The following is a 19399-nucleotide window of genomic DNA, read 5'->3' on the forward strand; positions in this document are numbered from 1 at the left end:
CAAGCGCATTGACAGGCGAGACCTAAAAACTGACAGATACAGAGGGAAGTAATCCACATCAAGGGCTGACAGGACTCTTTTGCTATGCCTTGGCATTGGGGCATAGGTTACCCCTACTTTGGAAAGCTTTAATATTTTATTTGCCTGGAAAGAAGTTCTCTGTAATGCCAGTGTTACTAAGAAATCCTGTATCAGGCCCATCTTAGTTTTACATTGTTTTCTGTGCTTTGCTGGTGCTAAATTCAACATTTACTACAACCTAGTTTTTAAGTACTGATTTGAGTTGCGTGCGCGGGCGGTCACAGTGTACACACCAGACAAATGACTGGTAGAACACAACTGGGAAAAGAAAAGCAGTATTTACATTCACCAAAAATCATCAGGTGCTGCACTTTCTGTATCACACCATCCTAGAGTAGATTTATGAGCGTAGAAAACTAGCCCAAAGTGTAAAAAAAATACAAGAATTGTAGGCAAGAACCCACACACCATTATGTACCAGGACGAGTAAAAGGTTTGGGAAATCAATGAGTAATGACGGAAGGATCGACCTAGCTTCTAGTGGGAGGCCCCGGGGAAAGTCATGCAGAACGGGTTAACACAATTTTTTCAGTATCCGAACCACTCTTCTAAGAATAAGAAATTCTGGTTCTGGCTACCAGCCTCGTGTATTGCCAACAAGCTCTCAACCAAACTAGGGACATATCTAACAGACAATGGCTTCTAGTTTTTAAGCATAAAGACACATCTTTTAACAAAAAAATAGCCTTACTTGGGCCAATTGATATCAACATTTTAAGGAACTAGAACGCAATGAATTATGCAATTGAACAATGTCATCAGGGAATTCTATTTGCCGAAGAATTATGCTGCATGCAGACAGATATGTTAGAACAATTGGCATATGTACGAGGCAGGTTAAAATAAAACGGAATTAGATTGTTTTAAAAGTTAATCCACAGTTTAGTATAAATAAGAAAATTAATTAAGGCTCATTAAGAAAGCAATGTGCATGAAGGCATTATTTTATGTCACAAATTCATACTCAACATACAATGTGATGAAAATGATAGCATTTCTGTACATAATATGTAGTAACAATGTAGTAACAGACAGGATAGTGAGACTACCTCAGGACAACAATAGTAACTTGGCCTATTTCCCTGCTCTTCCCAATTATTCCCGAGCTCTTTTTTTATTAGATATACTACAACCGTAATTCATGCCGCACTGAAAAGGCTTTATACAGAATACATATCTGTCCTATTCTAAAACAGAGATCGTGCCTGTGTCCAAGCCTTTTGTGAGCACCACAGCGAAAACATCATTTTAAAAAATTCTGAATTTTTCAAAAATTACTAAATACAATAATCTGTTGTGAATGACGAAAAGTGTTGCAATTATTGACCTTGCAGACAAATTGTTAGACAATGAGAAAACTGCTGCTGTTGAATAATGTCCTTCTTTATCCACACTCTTGATTAAACATTTTCTGATTAAACTTTAGGAGCACAGCCAGTAACAACTAGGTGAAAGTTCACAGTTTTACCTTCAAATTCTGCTGTTACGGATCTAAAGACTTGAAAATGTCCTATACAGCCTTAAAATCATTAACCATATTTTGACTGCAGCACTTTACTGAAAATGGTCATTCGGTCCCTTTCTCTTTGTAGCCTTCGCCTCATGGGGGGAGGGAGTGAGGGTTGTTCTAAAACGTTTTTAGGCTGATATTTATTTTGCCATTTCAAATGTGGCCACGACATTATATAAAACGTTGCCCCCACAAATGAATTGAAAACAGCAATTGCAGCGATTGACAAAGGCATTGAGTAGGGGCTGTGGGGTAAACCAAATACCTTCCTCCCCAAAAATGCGATGACATTATAGCATTACAAAATGTCAGTCTTTGGGGAAAGGAATGGGTTACCGGCTATATTAACACCCCCGTGCTTAAAAAAAAGAAAAACGCCAATGTTTCATTTTTCTTCGATGTGCTCAAAATGTTGCCTTGTACATAAGTCATCAATGCCTCCGTGCTTCCCAGAAGCAGAAAGATGGGAAACAGCTGCCTTTCCCGACAGCTTCAACCACGGCATTTTTTCCCTCCACATGGGATCGTTTTTCAGAGAGCAGCTGGCAGGTTTTTCATGTGCCCTACACGAGCCAGTTCTGCCGTGGCTACTGAAGGGCTTTTCTCAGACTTGGCAATGCCGAAGGCTGCCTAAATGCCCCTGCAATTGAGCGGATTTTATTGGCAGTCTGATGTTCATTATTGATACAGATTACAGTGGCACAGTTAAATGCACAAACGTTACAATTAAACAGCCTGGATTAAAAAAAATGAAATGCACCGCGGAAGACAACACACAATGCTGTCAGAAATTCTTGAACCTTAGACCATTAATATACCGCCTCCTGCTCCCCTCGCCGCCTCTTCCTCCCCTGCCCATCCCCCCACCCCCACCAGCCATCAACGAGAAGGAACTAGGCCAAGAAACATTTGCTTGCTGGGATAACCACACGATATGACGCTGAAAGAAACAGTTTTCAGAAGGGCTGCAGATATGCTTCTATAAAAGGTTTCTATTTCCGAAGATGTTCTCGGGGTCCACGTAATTCTTGACAGATGCCAGCATTCCGATGCCCACGTCCGAGATGCTCTCCTTCAGCCAATGCTTCCGTAACTTGCCGACTACAAACCAAACAAAAAAAAATGCTTCAATATACACACGATGATGCAGGGAGGCCAATCAATCTTGTGACCATGAATGAATAAACACTGCATGATGAATGCTGTTATTCAAAAATGAGAAATGTTTTGCTTTATTTGATTTATGGAGCTCGCCAGACTATCAAGCTCATTAAGCTGAGTTTATTCCCCAAGGAAGGCTGTGTTCCACTCGGACTATTTTCCTTTCAAACTATAAAATGCAGATGAAGGCTTGCCAGAGATTAAATGACATTTTACAAATAATTACAATTTCAGACGTGCGCGTTCCAAAGAACTAATCCTCATTTTTAAAGATTTTATATGAAAATATATAAACACACAGGCTTATAGAGCGGTGGGCATTCATGAATAATGTGCACGTTTATGAGCGAGAGCCTTGCCTCCTCGCTCGTTAAAGACGGCATCCTTAACAAAACACATGGCTTTGCTGGATTCCCATTCTCCAGTCCCTATCGTTTGGCAACAAATAACCAACTCTACCTCAAAGCTGGCACTCACACCATTAGGATATTCAAAAGAAACGGCCTGCGTCATAAATCTTTGAAAGTCGTAAATTTGGTCCCGTGGGAGTTACTCTCATGTTTGAGCATCTTGCAAGTACTCACTGAAATCTTGACAGGATTCCTTGAGGAGGCTCAGTCATTAAATATAACATGCACTTTTCACACACAAATCTGAAGCAAATGAGCATTTATGCCTATAGCTAAAACGTGTACATTTAGCCATTTTTGTTCCTCCACGGTGAAACTATTTAGGCTCAGCCCTTCTTACGATTTCCCTTTATTTATGGTTGTTTTTATTTCCTACTCTGAAACTGGAAATACCGCGTACATTTTAAGGGCAAGCACAGAGGCTTACATTATACACCAGTCTATTTAATGTCTCTCATCAGCAGCAAAAACAAGGTAAAAAGAACAGTCGTCAGAACATAGAGCAGAACACACCCATTAAAGAACCCGCTTCCTTCTTACAGCCTGGAACCCCAGCACTGTTTCTTTGAACTTGCAATCAGAACCAATTCTGATTCTGTGAATAAAGTTTGTGAATTTAAGGGGACAGTGTGTTGTACACCTACATTCGGCTTAGAGTCGCAAACTTCTTTGTGAACCTGGTCAACATCAGGAAGACGGTCGGAGGAGTTCAATTTCTTAAAGTCATATTAACATTTTGCTTACTTGCATCCCCAAAACACCCGGATAAGTCCATACCCAATGTGACTCCGAGAATTCCAACAAGAACCGAAAAGTAAAAAGATCATTCTTTGCAGGTTTACTGAAAATTGGGTCTGCCTTTTTAAGATAATAACGTAAAACAATATGAAAGTGTGTACCTCAGTAGCCCAGTGCAACGCACCCCTCCTTTACTGTATAGTAATGTGCCCGCTTTATAAAGCCACACTGTACATATTTTAGCTCCATGGGAAGGAGAGAGAGCTGTAACTTGTTTTAAAATATTAGTTCTGCTACATTAAGGACCGACTGGCTTCATTCTTAAAAGCTGTGAGAATGCCAAGTTAATAGAAGTTTAATCTACCAAAGGCTTAGGAGTTAACCTATGACAATATGTACTTAAAGAAAAAAACAGAACTGTCATTGAATGCGGACTCATGCAATGTACCACATTATATAAATAACAGATTAATAGCAGTCATTACATGTCAAGCTAAAAAGGTGTCAGCTCTTTTGTTCCGGATACCGTCACCTACTGACATTAACTAGAAATGATGCTACTTATAAAATTATAGTAGCAAGGCATATATTTATAGTGCTCTATAATATGAGACGAGAATGAGATGTGCACTCAAGTACAGGGGCGAGAATAGAACTCAGACGCAATCCGCTGTTCCAATTTATTGGCGGAGAGACGCTTATGAGTGGACAAGGAGGAGAACTAGGAAGGACCACAATAATCTACTGTGCAGAAATGGTTTGAATGTTAATTTAGAAAAGACTGAATATCGTTACTTATGGATGAACTGATTATTTAATTCCCTTTTTAGCTCCCCACACCTTGCTTAGTAACATTCCCTGCCCCGACCATCCGGTGTTTCAGCTACCATTTTGATTCACAGCAGAGTCTACAGCTATACAAATAAAAAAAATGCTTCTAAAATGCTGAAGTATTTATTTTTAGCTCAATATCATAACTGGAAGAATTTTAATTCCTCTCTTCCAGCGATATATTATGTTAATATTATGTCCATTTGTATATCATAATTACCACTCATGGGGGTATCCAAGTGCTTGAGCCTGTGTGTAGTCGTGTGGTCCACATAGAGTTATTCAAAGAGCCAGGTCTTCAGATTATTGCAGAACTCCAGAAGAAGGGAGGAGGCGTTGATGTGTTGTGGGAGGTCATTCCAAGTTTTAAGTGCGATATGGGAGACCGAGCGACCTCCTGCTGGGGGGGGGGGGGGGGGGTGGGGGGGGATGCGACAGACTCAGCGTAGGTGTCTTGCAGGCTGGTGAAAATGTATATGGCTGCTCAGGTATGCTGGCCCAGTGTTATGCAAGGGTTTGTTTGCGTGTGAGGAGTTTGAATTAGCTACATTTTTGAAAGGGGAGCCAGTTGAGCTCTCTGAGGTGGGGTGAGGTGTGAGAGCAGCGTGGAAGGACAAGTATGAGTCTTGTGGCGGCGTTATGGATGGTCTGAAGTCTGTGTAGGAGCTGCTTGGAGATTCCGGAGTAGAGTGCATTCCCATAGTAGAGTCTGCTTGTGGTGAATGCTTGTGTGACAGTGTGTCTGGCGTTCTGTGGCAGCCACTTGAAGATCTTTTGTAACTTAACTAAGCTGTGGAAGCAGGCAGCGCTCACTGCTTTGACTTGTGCCATTATTACGAGCTTGTGTTAGAGGATGATCCCTAGACTTCTTGTGTGGTAGGTGGGTGTTGGTCTTAGCACCATCAGCCACTGGGTGGGGTCACAAGGTGAGGTCCGGTTTCTGAAGGCCTGTACTTCCGTCTTGTCGGAGTTGAGTTCAAGTAGTAGATTCACATCCATCTGCTACCATGGTCATGGAATTGGTGAAATTGTCTCTGGTGGTGGCTGTCTTGACTGTTAGGGAAAGGATGGGCTGGGGGTCGTTGGCGTAGATGAGGGTGATACCTTGTGATCAGATCATGTTGGCGAGCAGAGTCATGCAGACGTTGAACAGGGTTTGGCTGAGAGATGATCCCTGAGGGCCTCTGCAGAATAGGCTCTTGGTATCCGATGTGAAGGGTGGCAGTCTGACGTTTTGGATTCTTCCCATGAGGAAGGAGCGGATCCAGTTAAGTGAAGATCCTTGGGTGCAGAGTTCGTGGAGTCTTCTGATGAGTGTGTTGTGGAAGACCATGTGAAATGCAGCAGATATGTTGAGCAGGACAAGGGCCACTGCTTCTCCTCGGTCCAGGATGGTCTGGATGTCGTCGGGAGCTGTGATGAGTGCTGTTCCAGTGCTGCAGTTTTTTCTGAATCCTGACTGATTGTTGTCCAGTAGGTGGTGAGGGTGGTTTGTGAGTTGCTTGTTGATGGCCTTCTCTATTACTTTGGGTGGGTAGGGGAGGAGGGAGATAGGAAGGAAGTTGCTCAGTTGTCTCTGGTCGGCTTACAGCTTTTTGAGGAGTGTGTTGACTGCTGCATGCTTCCAGTCTTCTGGGAATGTGGCGGATGTGATGGAGGTGTTGATGATGTGGGCTAGGACAGTGCTGATGGATTATGCTCCACGGTTGTAGATATGGTGGGGGCATGGGTCTGTTGGGGCTCCTGAGTGGATGGTCTTCTTTGGTAATAGGCAAGTTGGCGATGAGATCACTGGGGTCTGGTTGGAGGGCAAAGTTGCTGTAGATGTTTGAGATTTTGTTGTGGAAGAAGTTTGATAGGTCATCGCAAAGTTCTTGGGAGCGGGAGATGCTGTTGACAGAGGTTGAGGATGAGGTGAAATCTTTGATGATATGCAAACAACCAGAGCTTGGCAAAAAAAAAAAAAATTAAGATTCAAGGTTTGGTGAATTAGCATATTCGAGAAATAAACTTTAAGTTGATTTTCAGCTTTTTGGTTAAAAAAATATCTGTCCAATCCTAGACACATCAAAGCCCATAATGCAATCCTATTGTTATGTTACGAATACCATCGTGAAGATTCTACAGAGTTGGGGGAGAGCTGTATTGGGTATAACCCCAAAAAATCACAAAAGACTACAAAACCTTGTAGAAAAATCTGCGAACTCGCTGTATCCCTCAGTGGTGAACTCTTTGAAGGACTCTTGCTGCTTGAACCATACTTGAAGCCAACTTACAAAACTTTTGTGTAATGACGTGCTCAAAAGTACTCTAAAATGCCTGTAATGATACACAGCTGGCACTACATAAATAAATTACCAATGGTTAATGCTCGTGGGTTTAAAAAAAGACCTGTGTTCAACCCATTACGCACAGTCTAAGCACAAAAAAATAAGAATGTGTAACAAACATTTTGCTAGAGTACTGTTGTGGTTTCAAATGTGGCAATACAAATGTACACATCGTTGGGAATTTACAAGTAATATTCACCTTCAAACATGCTCAGTGGCAGACACTACTACATATACTCCCCATGTACAATGGATTTGATAAGGCCATACATATTATAATTAATTTCTCTCTGCAAGATCAAATTTTGTGAAAAATTACTCATTTGAAGTCCCCACACTCAAGCTCAATTGTGGTGTTCCAAGGTCCTGTTCTGTCAACTAATATATGGAACCCCTTAACGCTACACTACAGGACAAAAACACCTCCCCGCCTAACTTCATTTCAAAGGTTAGAGTCCTAGTGCGATCTCGTCTGGATGAAGGAGATCATTATTTGAGCTGGTGGTTGCACGTGGGGCCCACCGGCACTCATTTTTGGGGACCGGTACTTGTATTTCCTCATCAGACTTCCACCCAGAGCAAGAGAGATTAAAACACAAAAGTGGGAAAAAAAGATAAAAAAACAGCGACAATGGGAAAAAGCAGGGATAAAAAAGAAAGTGCACGAGGGAGGTAAGGGCAGGGGCTATCCGCCAGCAGATGAAAGCAGCATGAGGTGGATTCAAGAATACGAAGCCTTAGTATTCAGCACCACTGATATTTGTAGTGCTGAATGCGGGCTTCTGAACAAATCTTTGGGCACCCGAGTTACTCCATCACAAACATGATGGATATCCCATCCACCGTATGAGTACCATTACATCCAATGGAACTCTTAATACGGCGGATGGGATATCAGTCACGTTTGTGATGGAGTAACCCACCCCCGAGTCAACAAATCAGATCATATTACTCCCATCTTTAGAGAACTAGTCTGGCTTTCTCTGTAAGATAGAACACATTTTAAAATAGCTCGTAAAACCCACAAAGCTCTTTATGCTGCTCTCTCTTCTAAGCTAAAAGATAAATGACATACAAAGAGAGCTTAAGGTCAATAGGACATTAGAAAAACTGAATACTGGAGATAATCTCAGCCAAGAAAACTAAAACCATGAATCCAGAGTTCTCTTGCCAGACTCCCTGATTTGGGAACTTGATACTGCAACATATTAGACTGAAAGTGAAGCACAAGTTACTACTTGTGTAACGATATATCTGTAAGAGACTACTTAGTTGCCACCCATGGGCACTGACGTCAGTTCTGTACACGTCTTTCTGCACCGAAACGCAGAGCCATGCAAGATACTGACCAATGGAGCATAAAACTAGGGCCCTCAAAAGGGGATGACCTTAACCCTAGTAATCACAAGATGCAAAAGTAGTAACTTGTGCATCTGGAAGGATGCGGAGGCAGAAAGAAGGTGGGCAAAGTGATGGTCTGCCCGATGTGGAAGGGCGTGACAACCTTTGGCAAGAAAGAAGGACAGGTCCTTAAAACCACCATGTCCGGATTAACAGAAAGGAAAGGAGGTTTAGAAGAAAGAGCCTGGAGCTCGCTCACTCACTCTTCTGGCAGAGGTGATAGCCACCAGGAAAGCCGTCTTCAGAGTGAGAACAGATTTGTGGCATGGTGCACAGCAAAGCTGTAGACCCCCTTTCGGCTTCTCTTTCTGACGGTCTTCTGTTTCTTCTGTCTTTGGCCCAGCCGAACTCTGCTCTGGGCACTATCAAAAGTCATCTTTCTGCTGTCTCCGCCTTCCAGAGGCTTCCTGATCAGCCTTCTCTTTTTAAGTCCCCGGTTGTTAACCGTTTCCTCAAAGGCATTACACACACGTTCCCTTCCGTGCCTTTCATAATGCCTCAATGGGACTTGAATCTTATCTTGACCTTTCTGATGTGCGCTCCCTTTGAGCCCCTTCATAACTGTCCTTTACGTATACCGTTTTAGTGGAGGGACGCCTGGCTGCCAGAATGACATCACAGACTTCGGGAGGAAGATCGAAGGGTGTCAACTGTCGCCGCTCAATCTCCACGCATGGAGGTGGAGGCTGGACAGGTTCGGGTGGAGGATCGTCCCCTTTTTCTGCGACAGAAGATCCTCCTGAAGAGGCAGCCGGATCGGGTGATCGATGATCATACTGATTAGCTCGGGATACCAAACTCTTCGAGCACAGTCCGGAGCCACAAGAATGACTTGAGCCGGTCGCGCCTGATCTTCTTCAGCACTCTGGGCAGAAGTGATATAGGCGGAAAGGCGTACAACAGACCGCAGCTCTACTCGCGACAAAAAGCGTCTATGAGCGAGTGCTGCCTTGGAAATTCCAACGCGCAGAACTGATGACATTGCGCGTTCTCTTCAGTGGCGAATTGATCTAACCAAGGCTCTCGCCACTGCAGAGAAAGAGACCTTGCAGCACGTCCGAGTTCAGATGCCATTCGTGATCCACCATGCACCGGCGGCTGAGTTTGTCCGCCCTGGCTTTCGGAGAACCTGCCAGGTGTTGAACCACCAAGGAAATGCCCTGATGTTCCAGCCATGTCCAGAGGCGTAGAGCCTCCTGACATAGGGTCCAGGACCCCACCCTGCCCTGTTTGTTGCAATACCACATGTCGGTGGTGTTGTCCGTGAACACCTGCACTACACTTCCCCGGTCAGAGGGAAGGTATGCCTTCAGTGCAAGCCGTATCGCCCGCAGCTCCAGAAGGTTGATATGGAGCCGGGACTCCGCCGGAGACCAGAGGCCTCTGGTCTCCGCCTCTCCCATGTGGCCTACCCATCCCAGGAGGGACACATCCGTCAACACTGTGCGCTCCGGTTGGGGAAGGGAGAGGGATCTGCCACTGACCCAATCGCGGTTCGTGAGCCACCACTGCAACTGTTGGGCAGCGCCCTCCGAGATCTGGACATGATCGGACAGGTTGCCCTGATGCTGTGCCCACTGGAACTTCAGGTCCCACTGCAGAGCCCACATATGCCATCTGGCATGCGTCACCAGCAGGATGCCGGAGGCCATCAGGCCCAGAAGCCGGAGGGTCATCCTGACTGAAACCTGGGATAGAGGATAAAAGAGCGGAATCAGAGCCTGAATATCCCGGTCTCGCTGCTCGGGTGGATAAACCCAAAACAGCGTTGAATCCAGAACCGCTCCGATAAAAGGGAGCTTCTGAGAGGGATTCAAGAGCGACTTCGGCACATTGATGGAGAACCCCAGAAAATGCAGGAGGTCGGCCGTAGTCTGGGGGTGGGAGACGACTGCCTGGGGCGAGCCCGCCTTCAACAGCCAGTCGTCGAGGTAGGGAAAGACTGACACCCCTAACCTGCGCAGATGAGCTGCGACCACCACCATCACCTTTGTGAACACCCGAGGGGCGCTGGTAAGGCCGAAGGGGAGCACAGCAAACTGAAAATGCTCCTGGCCTACCATGAACCGCAGGTAACACTGGTGGGCCTGCAGGACAGGGATGTGAAAATAAGCATCCTGCAAGTCCAACGCTACCATCCAGTCTCCAGGATCCAGGGCAGTCAGGACCTGAGCCAGAGTAAGCATCTTGAACTTCTGCTTCCGGAGGAAGCGATTGAAGTCCCGGAGGTCCAAGATTGGGCGCAAGCCCTTTTCCTTCTAGGGGACCAGAAAGTAGTGGGAATAACAACCACTCCCTACTTCCTGGTCGGGAACGTACTCGATGGCCCCCTTGACCAGGGGGGCCGAGACTTCCTGACGCGGGAGCGGTGCCAGGCCAGGCAAAACCGGAGCTGCATCCCAATGTGGAACCCAGGTCAGAACAAAATGGTCCGAGAACCAGGGCAGGGGTGGGAGAAACGGCACCCAGTGCGGCGCCTGTGACGGAGCCAGGGGCGGCGCTGGGGCCGGAGCCAGCAGTGCTGCACCTTGTGGAGCTGTGGCGGGAGCCGAGGGCGCTGGATCCAGTGGCTCCGGGGCCGACGCCAGAGGTGGTGCCGCCGGGCCAACAGGATCTGGACACGGGACCGCGGGACCCGCTGGCAGGAGCCCAAGGCCTAAACCGGCGGCCCATGGCAGCAAGAAACTCTTGCATTTTTTCGGTAGTCGCCGACGGACCCGGGTATAGCGGGTAGGCTGCGGGACTCCCAGGCTCCGTAGGAGCGGAGCCCCTGTCCCCCTCCGAGGAGCGACGGGGGGATGTCGGAGAGCTAACACGCTCCTTTGACTTTTTCTTATGGCGTCGCTTACCGGAATCTGAACGTGAAGACTTAGAGCTCGAGGAGTGACGGCTCCGGTCCCACGAGCGGTCCTGTGACCGGCCCCTAGACCCGGAGTGGCGGTGAAAGGAGTGCCGGACCTCCAGCAACTTCCGGTGCCGCTCCCGCAAGGCCTTCGGGGCCATGGCAAGGCAGTCCAGACAGTCCCAGGAGTCATGGTCGGTCTCCAGGCAATAGAGGCAGACATCATGGGGGTCCACCACCGACATATTACGGCGGCACGACCCACAAGACTTAAAGCCGGGCATCCCTACGTGCACCAGGAGAACAGATGGTAAGGCAGTCCAGATAGTCCCAGGAGTCATGGTCGGTCTCCAGGCAGTAGAGGCAGACATCATGGGGGTCCGCCACCGACATATTACGGCGGCACGACCCACAGGACTTAAAGCCGGGCATCCCTACGTGCACCAGGAGAACAGAGACGTATACAAAAGTTTCAAAAAAGTGGTCAAAAAATGACCGAGGTACGTGCTCAATCAGGATCTGCGCTTTCGGCGTGGAAAAAGAAACAACTGATGTCCACGTGCATGGGTGGCGCCTAAGTAGTCTCCGTGACATCATCTTGGCGCTCGCGATGCCAGTGACGGACGCGGAGCCGCTCGACGCCACCTACCGGCGCGCAGGGGTACTGCTAAGCAGAAAACTTTCAGAATCCAGTCTGACGCCTGGAGATTATTCTAAGGTAAGGAATCTATCACGAACGTGTCTCTTTCAGATCATCTTTGCATTTGGAAGGAAGTTAAAGAGCTAAATTTTCCAGACTTTAACCTATTCGACTTACTATTCTTCCCCTTTATCATTGTCTATTCCACGACATCAAATGTTTAATGGTGCTCGGATGTTAAATGTAGCAATTGCCGTCTTAGTTGTTCTTAAGTGGCCTGTTGACCCTAGTGGCTCGGTAAGTGCTATATAAATTCTAGGAGCAAATAAATAAACTATAAAAAGTATTGAAAGATAGATAATTATTGATGGATTTCCACTGTCCATAATAATGAAATAAAACATGAACTTGTTGTACTGATTTAAAGAGACAAATGCATAGCCGGTGAACTACGGTTCTATGGAAGTCAACTTCCTATTTTCAGTTTCTTATTTTTATCACAAGTCTCAAAGTCATTACTCTTCATTCTATCATATATAAGATGGCATGGTCTTGGTGAACTCCAGGATATCTTGTGCAACGAAGACCCAAAAGTAGAGTCACTGAAGGAACTCAACTGGTGTGTGAATTCAGTCCATTTCACATTTTTTGGTGAGCCAAGTGTTCTAACAGGTCAATAGAGGATATCATTCAGAAGAGAAGTTGTGTTTTTTGGCATAGCCTCTTCTTTGGATATTACTTCCAAGTCCGCTAACACGTCAATCTATTGCTCTGGGAGACAAGGAACAGTTAACAGCAGAGTCTGAAGGTACTTCTTGCCCGTTGAAAATTCCATCTGGGCAAGTGGCCATTGTTTCACTGTTTTAACCTCTAAGGTTGTGGTCTCATGGTGTGAACTCCACTAAACGTGGTAGTGCATGCTGTCTATAAATACCACCACTCCTGTATCTTTAGTGCAGCTTTGCTATTTTGTGGGACTGGCCAGATCGGAGGCCGATCACTAAGGAGACACTGACCACAGAGGCACCGACAAGTTTGAAAACACTGATAATTAGCATATTTTAAATTAACTGCAGAGTTGCACAAGGCCCACTCATTTACAAGTAGGCCTAGCTATGAGACGGTCAGGTAGAATTTCGTTTACTCAGTCTGTTTCTTGTATTCAATCTGTAAAAGGTCATTGTGATTATGCAAACTGCATTGTGCTATCAGCCAGATTAAACAACAGTTTTCTTTCTCCCAAAGTACTACACTGGTTTTCTTCATTTTCTCTGGCATGTTGGTATGCACCCTACAAACTAAGAGTAGTTTGCCTGAAACTCTCAAATCCAAAGTCATATTCTGATTTCGCCTTTGTATGAAAGAGTTGTGACAAATGCTACTCTCAAAGTATTGACTAGCCACTCACATGCTTAATCAAATCTCCCGTCTTTAGGGTGACTATTTAATTAGCCTCTTGCTAATGGCCCATCTAGGAGGCGATGTAACAATTAACAGTACAATTTTAGCTGCACAAATGCCAGAGAAGGGCTAGAATGGTTAGAGATTACATTCTCCTTGTCTGGAAGGTGAATCCCATGTTCCTTCAGTTCCATTCACCTAGAAAGTATTTTCAAACGTTGGCCACATGAATAAGTAGGAGGGCAGTCTAATTTGCTTCACAAACAAACGAGAATGCCAGAGGAAGCACTTCATTGTTTTTATTTTACTGGGCTCCGGTGTAAAAGTTGATCTGCCTGAAAACAAATATAACATCACAATATATCACACTGTTCTCCTATAAACACAGGTGTGATATATTTGGAATTTATTTACGAATTAAGTCACAAATGTTCTTCCCATGGCACAGATGATTTACCCTTAAATAATCTAAATCAGCCACTTTATGGGTGTTAAGAACTTAAAGAGGAGAAGCTCAGCTGAAGGAATGCATTTGGAGGAAATACCCGGAAGCTGCCTGGATTTCCCTACTGAAAAAGACTTACTGTAGGGAAGTAACCTGTGAAGCTCTAAAACTAGATCTCCGGGGTCATTGAAACCAGTGCCTGCAAGGAGCAATGTGTTTACCCGGTGCAAACACTTTTGCTCTTGGAATCTGTCCCATGGAGAGGGACCAGTGATTTTAAAGTAAGTGAATACCCAGTGTGGGATCAACTGCATCCTATGTGGACCGAAACCAGGTATGTGTTTTAACCTGATCCAATGCAGACTGAGTAGCTGTATTAGAAACCCTATGCAACATTTTCGCCTAAGTAGAGACGGTTGCTTGAGGCCTATCCTAAAGATTTCAGAAAAGGGCGAGGAAAAATGCATTTACATGGTTTTAAATTGGGCAGCCTAACCATACTTCAAGGCTTTAAATTACAGATGTAAATTGATAGCCAAGTGCTCTCTTAAAACTGTTTCAGGCCTCTAGGAATCTATACTGAGATATATACTTGAGGTTGGCCTGGGTCAGAGTTTTTTTCACCTGGAACTTAGGTTTTGATTGAACCCTTGCATTACATTACCCTAACTATTTGACCTAAAACCAGATACAGACTCCAAGTTGCAAGATTTTTTAGTTTCAATAATTATTATTACATTTTCTTAAGATAAGGCAGAAAAAAGGTGAACCAACCAAACTGTTGGTGAACCCAGCCACCAAAGAACAAGTCCCACAGACCACCCTCAACTTCACCCCTACCTAGGGTCATCCCTGTACATAAGAACATAGTCAAAAGGGACCAGTCCTCTAAGGGCAGGAAAGAGCCAAATTGTGGAATAAGTGAAGGATCGAACAGACCATGGGTTTGCAGTGTCTGGCCTCTAAAGTCCATGCTCAAATTAGAGATAATAAAGTGCCTCAATTTGAGGGAAAGTGTGTATTTATCACGGAGATCATAGGCCAGGTTTTCATGGCCCAAGAGGTGCCAGACATCATAGGTTTGTGTGACCGTATTCCCCAATAAGGACAGGACGGTGTGTTTAGCTGCCAATTGGAGGGGAGAGATTTGCAAGTCGGGAGACGAGTGGATAGGATAGAAACCCTCTGATGGTCTAATAAGCAGGGCCAGGTCAGGAAGTTTGTCAACTTCTTGACCTTAGATCTGGCAGATGGCATAAAATATTTTATCTGGAAGTCCCCCAAGGGAGGGTAAGACCACAGAATGTTTAGGAGGGTACCTGACTCCCCACAGCCCCACTAGCAAGAGTATGAGTGACAGGGATCAATGGCATGGAGGAAGTCTTGGATGAGGTACCAGGGGAAGAGTAATCTATAAAGTATTTCCCTGCCATGAGTGAGCGGGCAAAATTATCAGTGCAAATGAAAATCTCCTGCCGCTACTTGGGATTCAGTGAGATATTGCAAACCGCTTTACCTGTAAATGTAGGGGTGTTGCAGATACTGTATACACTGTATAGTTGTGAGACCATGCGTTTAGCCGAGATAAGGCATTGGAGGAATAAAAAAAGAAATTCCGAGAGGCCTAGTGGCACCAGCCTTACTGTGAGGTTGCGCAACCCAATATTTGATTTGAAGATAGTGTAAGCGTTCGGACTCTGGGCTACTGTATTTGAGCTTAATGTCTTCAGAGGACTTCAAAGTGATGCTGCCTAAAAATCTCGGAAGCTAAAAGTCACTGGATCTCCACATCTGAAAATCACAGGTGAACAGAAGTGTGAAATCGTAACTGTACACAATGGGTATGAGTTTGAGAAGGAAAAGAAATGAGGCCTTTCTTGCATGTAATGGAATTCCACACAGTAAGCGTGAACTAGGTAACGGAGGACATATATAGCAGCCGAATTCTCATACTTTTGGGGACCCATAGTACTTCACTGATCGGTCTAGTAGCCAAGTCTTGGTCAACTTAGCACTACTGTTTACCAGTTTCTGTCCTCACACATTAAATCAGGTATAGAAATTGTGAGGCTTGGTAAGAGACAGTGAGATTTGGAACTTTCACCCCACCTTCCCTGGGATGTTTCATGCATATATTGACGGCAAGGAGTGACATGCAACCCGCCCATAAGTAGTTCATACAGATCACCTGCAGGCGAGCAATGTGAAGGGGTATGGCTCGAAATAAATACAGGATGTGCGGGAGCATGGGAATTTTAAGCACTGTGATGCGCCCCACCCAGGAAAGAGTGTGGTTCCTTTAATTTCCATTGGAGATCTTATTTATAATTGTTGGCTTTCTTTTGACTTTGTATTTAACATTGTATCAATAATTTTCACTGCCATTATTTTTTTAATAATTTTGGATTTGAATTGGATTTTCATTAAATACTTTTTACTGATTACATCTTACCTTATTTTTGATTGATCTGAATTTAGTGTCTATTACCACACATTGTTTATCTGTGGTATTTTAACTTTCACTATAACATTTGAATCCCTTGTAAATTTTCCTTCATTTTAGGTTTCTTTCTATTATTCAATTTTTATCATTTTACTTAAACTTCGTGTCATATATAACTCTTTATTTCTTACTGCATTGTTTACTGAAGTGTTTTACTTTGTTAACCTCAACACCACCTGGCATTTACTCGAAGCACTGCATCTTTGTTTAGGCCAGGCTACTAAAACGGAACCATGGTTATAATCACAGAAACTGACATACATCTGTAGGCTGGAGTTCTAGGCGTATTCGGGTTGGCAAACTTCTCCCATCACTCCGTTATGAAGTAAAGTTACTGATGGTGAGGAAAAAAGATGCAACATGTGGACAATGCTTTATGCAGTTTTAGAGGAGAGCAAAAGGAGTTTAACCTAACAAGACTCTACTATTAAACCAGCACACAAGAATGTGTGGGAAACATTTTTCTAAGGTTTACATGTACAAGGCCCTCAATGTCATAACATATGGGCATGAACTTTACGTCTCTGTTAATATTTCTATTATGTGCTCACAGAATTGACAATCTACAATACATTTTAGTTCTTCCTAATTAATTCCAGAAAACTGTATTCAATTTAACACACTACAGCCCTTCATTTCGTCTCCACTCAAACCTTTGTGTTCACACGACTGCTTTAAACCTGCTATTGATATGATCCCATTTTATTACATCATTGTGCAAATTATCATGTCTGACCTCTAGAGAATACAGATTATCCACCACACCATCTTACAGAGTATTGATTTACTGTTAAAAATGTATACAGAGGTTTGGTCCATTGGCACCTAGGTGCCTTGATACGAGTGATAAAGCAAATATTTATTACAACTATTTTGCCCATTTTTTAATTTCCTTGTATTTTGAGGCATGTGTTTAGGAGTGTGGGAAAATAGGTAAATAGCATAATTTAACTTAACGGTAGTGATGCCGCTCATCTTATACAAGGTAATTTACACTGGAAACTGAAGATTTTAAGCGCTTTAGTTAATGCTACTCCCTTTTATAAATAAAAGCATCATCATTATTATTATTATTAATTAACATTTATAAAGCGCATGGCTACCCTGAGGCATCCCAGTGCTAGCGGCAGTTCAAGCTGAAGAAGGAAGGCTAGAGGTTGCTATTCTGGAATAGCCATGTTTTTAGACCCTTTCGGAAGGTTTCAGTTTGTTAGTTATGCCTGTCTTCGAACTTAGAAAATGCAAAGACTTGTCTCTCAATGTTGACCAATGCTCGGCTTCGCCCAATGGTAAAGGAGTAACATTAGCCAAGGCAACTGTATACGGAGAGGCTTCCAGAGAAAGATGCAGGTTCCTCATGCCTGACATATTTCCCCCGAGCCATATTTGGGTGTCCTTGGTTATTTGAGCTCTTACCCTCATTACCCATAAAATGGGCTTCCCTGCCTAGGGTGACCCGCTTTGGGTCATTTGCCAACTGCGCTTTCCTTGCTCTGCTAGGGCTAGGGAGGGTTGAGATGCACTTACTCCCAACAACACAGCCCTAGCCAAGTTGTTTGATCTTTCCAAATTTGGAGGTGCTTGATGCTGTGGTGCACTACCACTCGCACAATTATCATTAGGTTGATTAAGTAGTGGAACCCTACTTGTGCTTGGATGTACGGCTTGCAATCTACATTCACTGGGAACATGAGAAGCCAAGGGCACAGAATTTACAGATCTTGCCAGGTTGAGTAGCCACCCTTTTATTTGAGTAAGTAAATGCTTTAGTGGGTTCAGAAGGGCTGAAACAGTAGATTCCAACTTTTCCCAAAAAACTCCTGCACATGAGCTGGGAGTGAGCTTGTATGCCCATTGTCCTTCGTGATTGTATTATACTGCTCTATAGGTTCTCTCTCCACAATTTTGGATTTGAGCCCCATGCCTTTTAAGGAGTGACTTTGTTTGTTCAGACCCTGCCCCTTCGTCTTCTTAGGTGGAGGAGCAAGGCTACTACCTTCATTAGATTTAGCTTTCTGGCCTCTGGTAGTCACAGTAGACCTGTGCAATTTATTAATATCCTCCGTGACCTCAGGGGCATCATTATCCTCCATTTCAGTTACCAAGGGCTGCGGAAAGTCCATTGCAGAAAAATTGGGAACCTGGATGCTGTTTGCCACAGGGGTAGTCGTTAAAGTACGAATAAGGGGGAGTTGGGGCTGCAGTGAAAGCCTGCGCTCAGTAAGCTGAATTTCGTGTATCAAAGCTGACTCAGCCCTAATGAGGAAAGCGTCTAATGTCCCTGCCACTCCCTGCCCAGTGAACGATTTGCGTTTACTCATGATTTAAGACCCCTCTCCTCATTCCCAAATATATAGCTGATGCCTTGTCCCCTTGTACCTTATCAATGTTTTCACAAGTAAATGTCCTCTGGGTTGTAAAATGTCAGTGGTGTGGCCCAGCCCGGCCTCTGACGGGTGCAGACAGGCCGGCCCTTGGCCTGGGCGCAGCCCGCGCTGCGTGAGCCCTGTCGTCCTCGAAAGCACCTCTTGGCGCTTGCCTGTGTCGTTGGCGCCGTGCGAGCCGCTGGGGCTGCTAGAGATTGTGTGTCGACCTGGCCTCCCTCGCCGGGGAATGAACGCAAATGAAAAGGGGGGGCTCTTGGCCCCCCCGCCCGCATGGCGGCGCGGCGACCGCCTCCTTCTCCGGGCCTCTCGGTGGTGGGGCGTGCCCTCCTGGGCGCGCCTCACCGTGGATTGGGTGGCGCCCTCCCTGACCTGGATGTCGCCTTACGACTTCCGGGTCAAGGGGGCGGGCCGCAGGAGGGGCCAGGTGGGGGGCGTAGCCGCCACCCCCTCGGACCCCTCAGGAATAAAGAGGCAGGGAGCGCCCGGGAGACCCTCTTGTTCCCCGGACGCTCCCCCACAGCCTGTCGTGCCCCGCGCTCGGGGGCTTCTTGTTTTATTAATTTTTCAATTTCCTCGTTACAGGTTCCTGTGCGGTGCGGTCCGAGCGCGTTGGTGGAGCCGGGTGATCATCGGGAGTCAGGGCACCGGAGCCACGTGGAGCAACGCTTGGTCGGTTTGCCAGCTGTGGGGCCTAGCGGCGAACTTTGCATCAAACGAGG

General features: G+C 45.3%; 1 protein-coding gene across 1 annotated transcript in view; it reads right to left on the bottom strand.

Moving 5' to 3' along the window:
* Window positions 1-1009: 1009 nt before the first annotated feature.
* The window catches only part of AGPS (alkylglycerone phosphate synthase), a 732223-nt gene continuing 713833 nt past the window's right edge, over window positions 1010-19399 (bottom strand). Inside the window, exon 20 of the mRNA XM_078681513.1 lies at window positions 1010-2692. Coding sequence (XP_078537639.1) covers window positions 2571-2692 — 122 coding nt within the window. The 3' untranslated portion in view covers window positions 1010-2570. The remainder of the gene's footprint in view (window positions 2693-19399) is intronic.

This window comes from Lissotriton helveticus, chromosome 3_1 (assembly GCF_964261635.1).
Source record: "Lissotriton helveticus chromosome 3_1, aLisHel1.1, whole genome shotgun sequence".
NCBI lineage: Eukaryota > Metazoa > Chordata > Amphibia > Caudata > Salamandridae > Lissotriton > Lissotriton helveticus.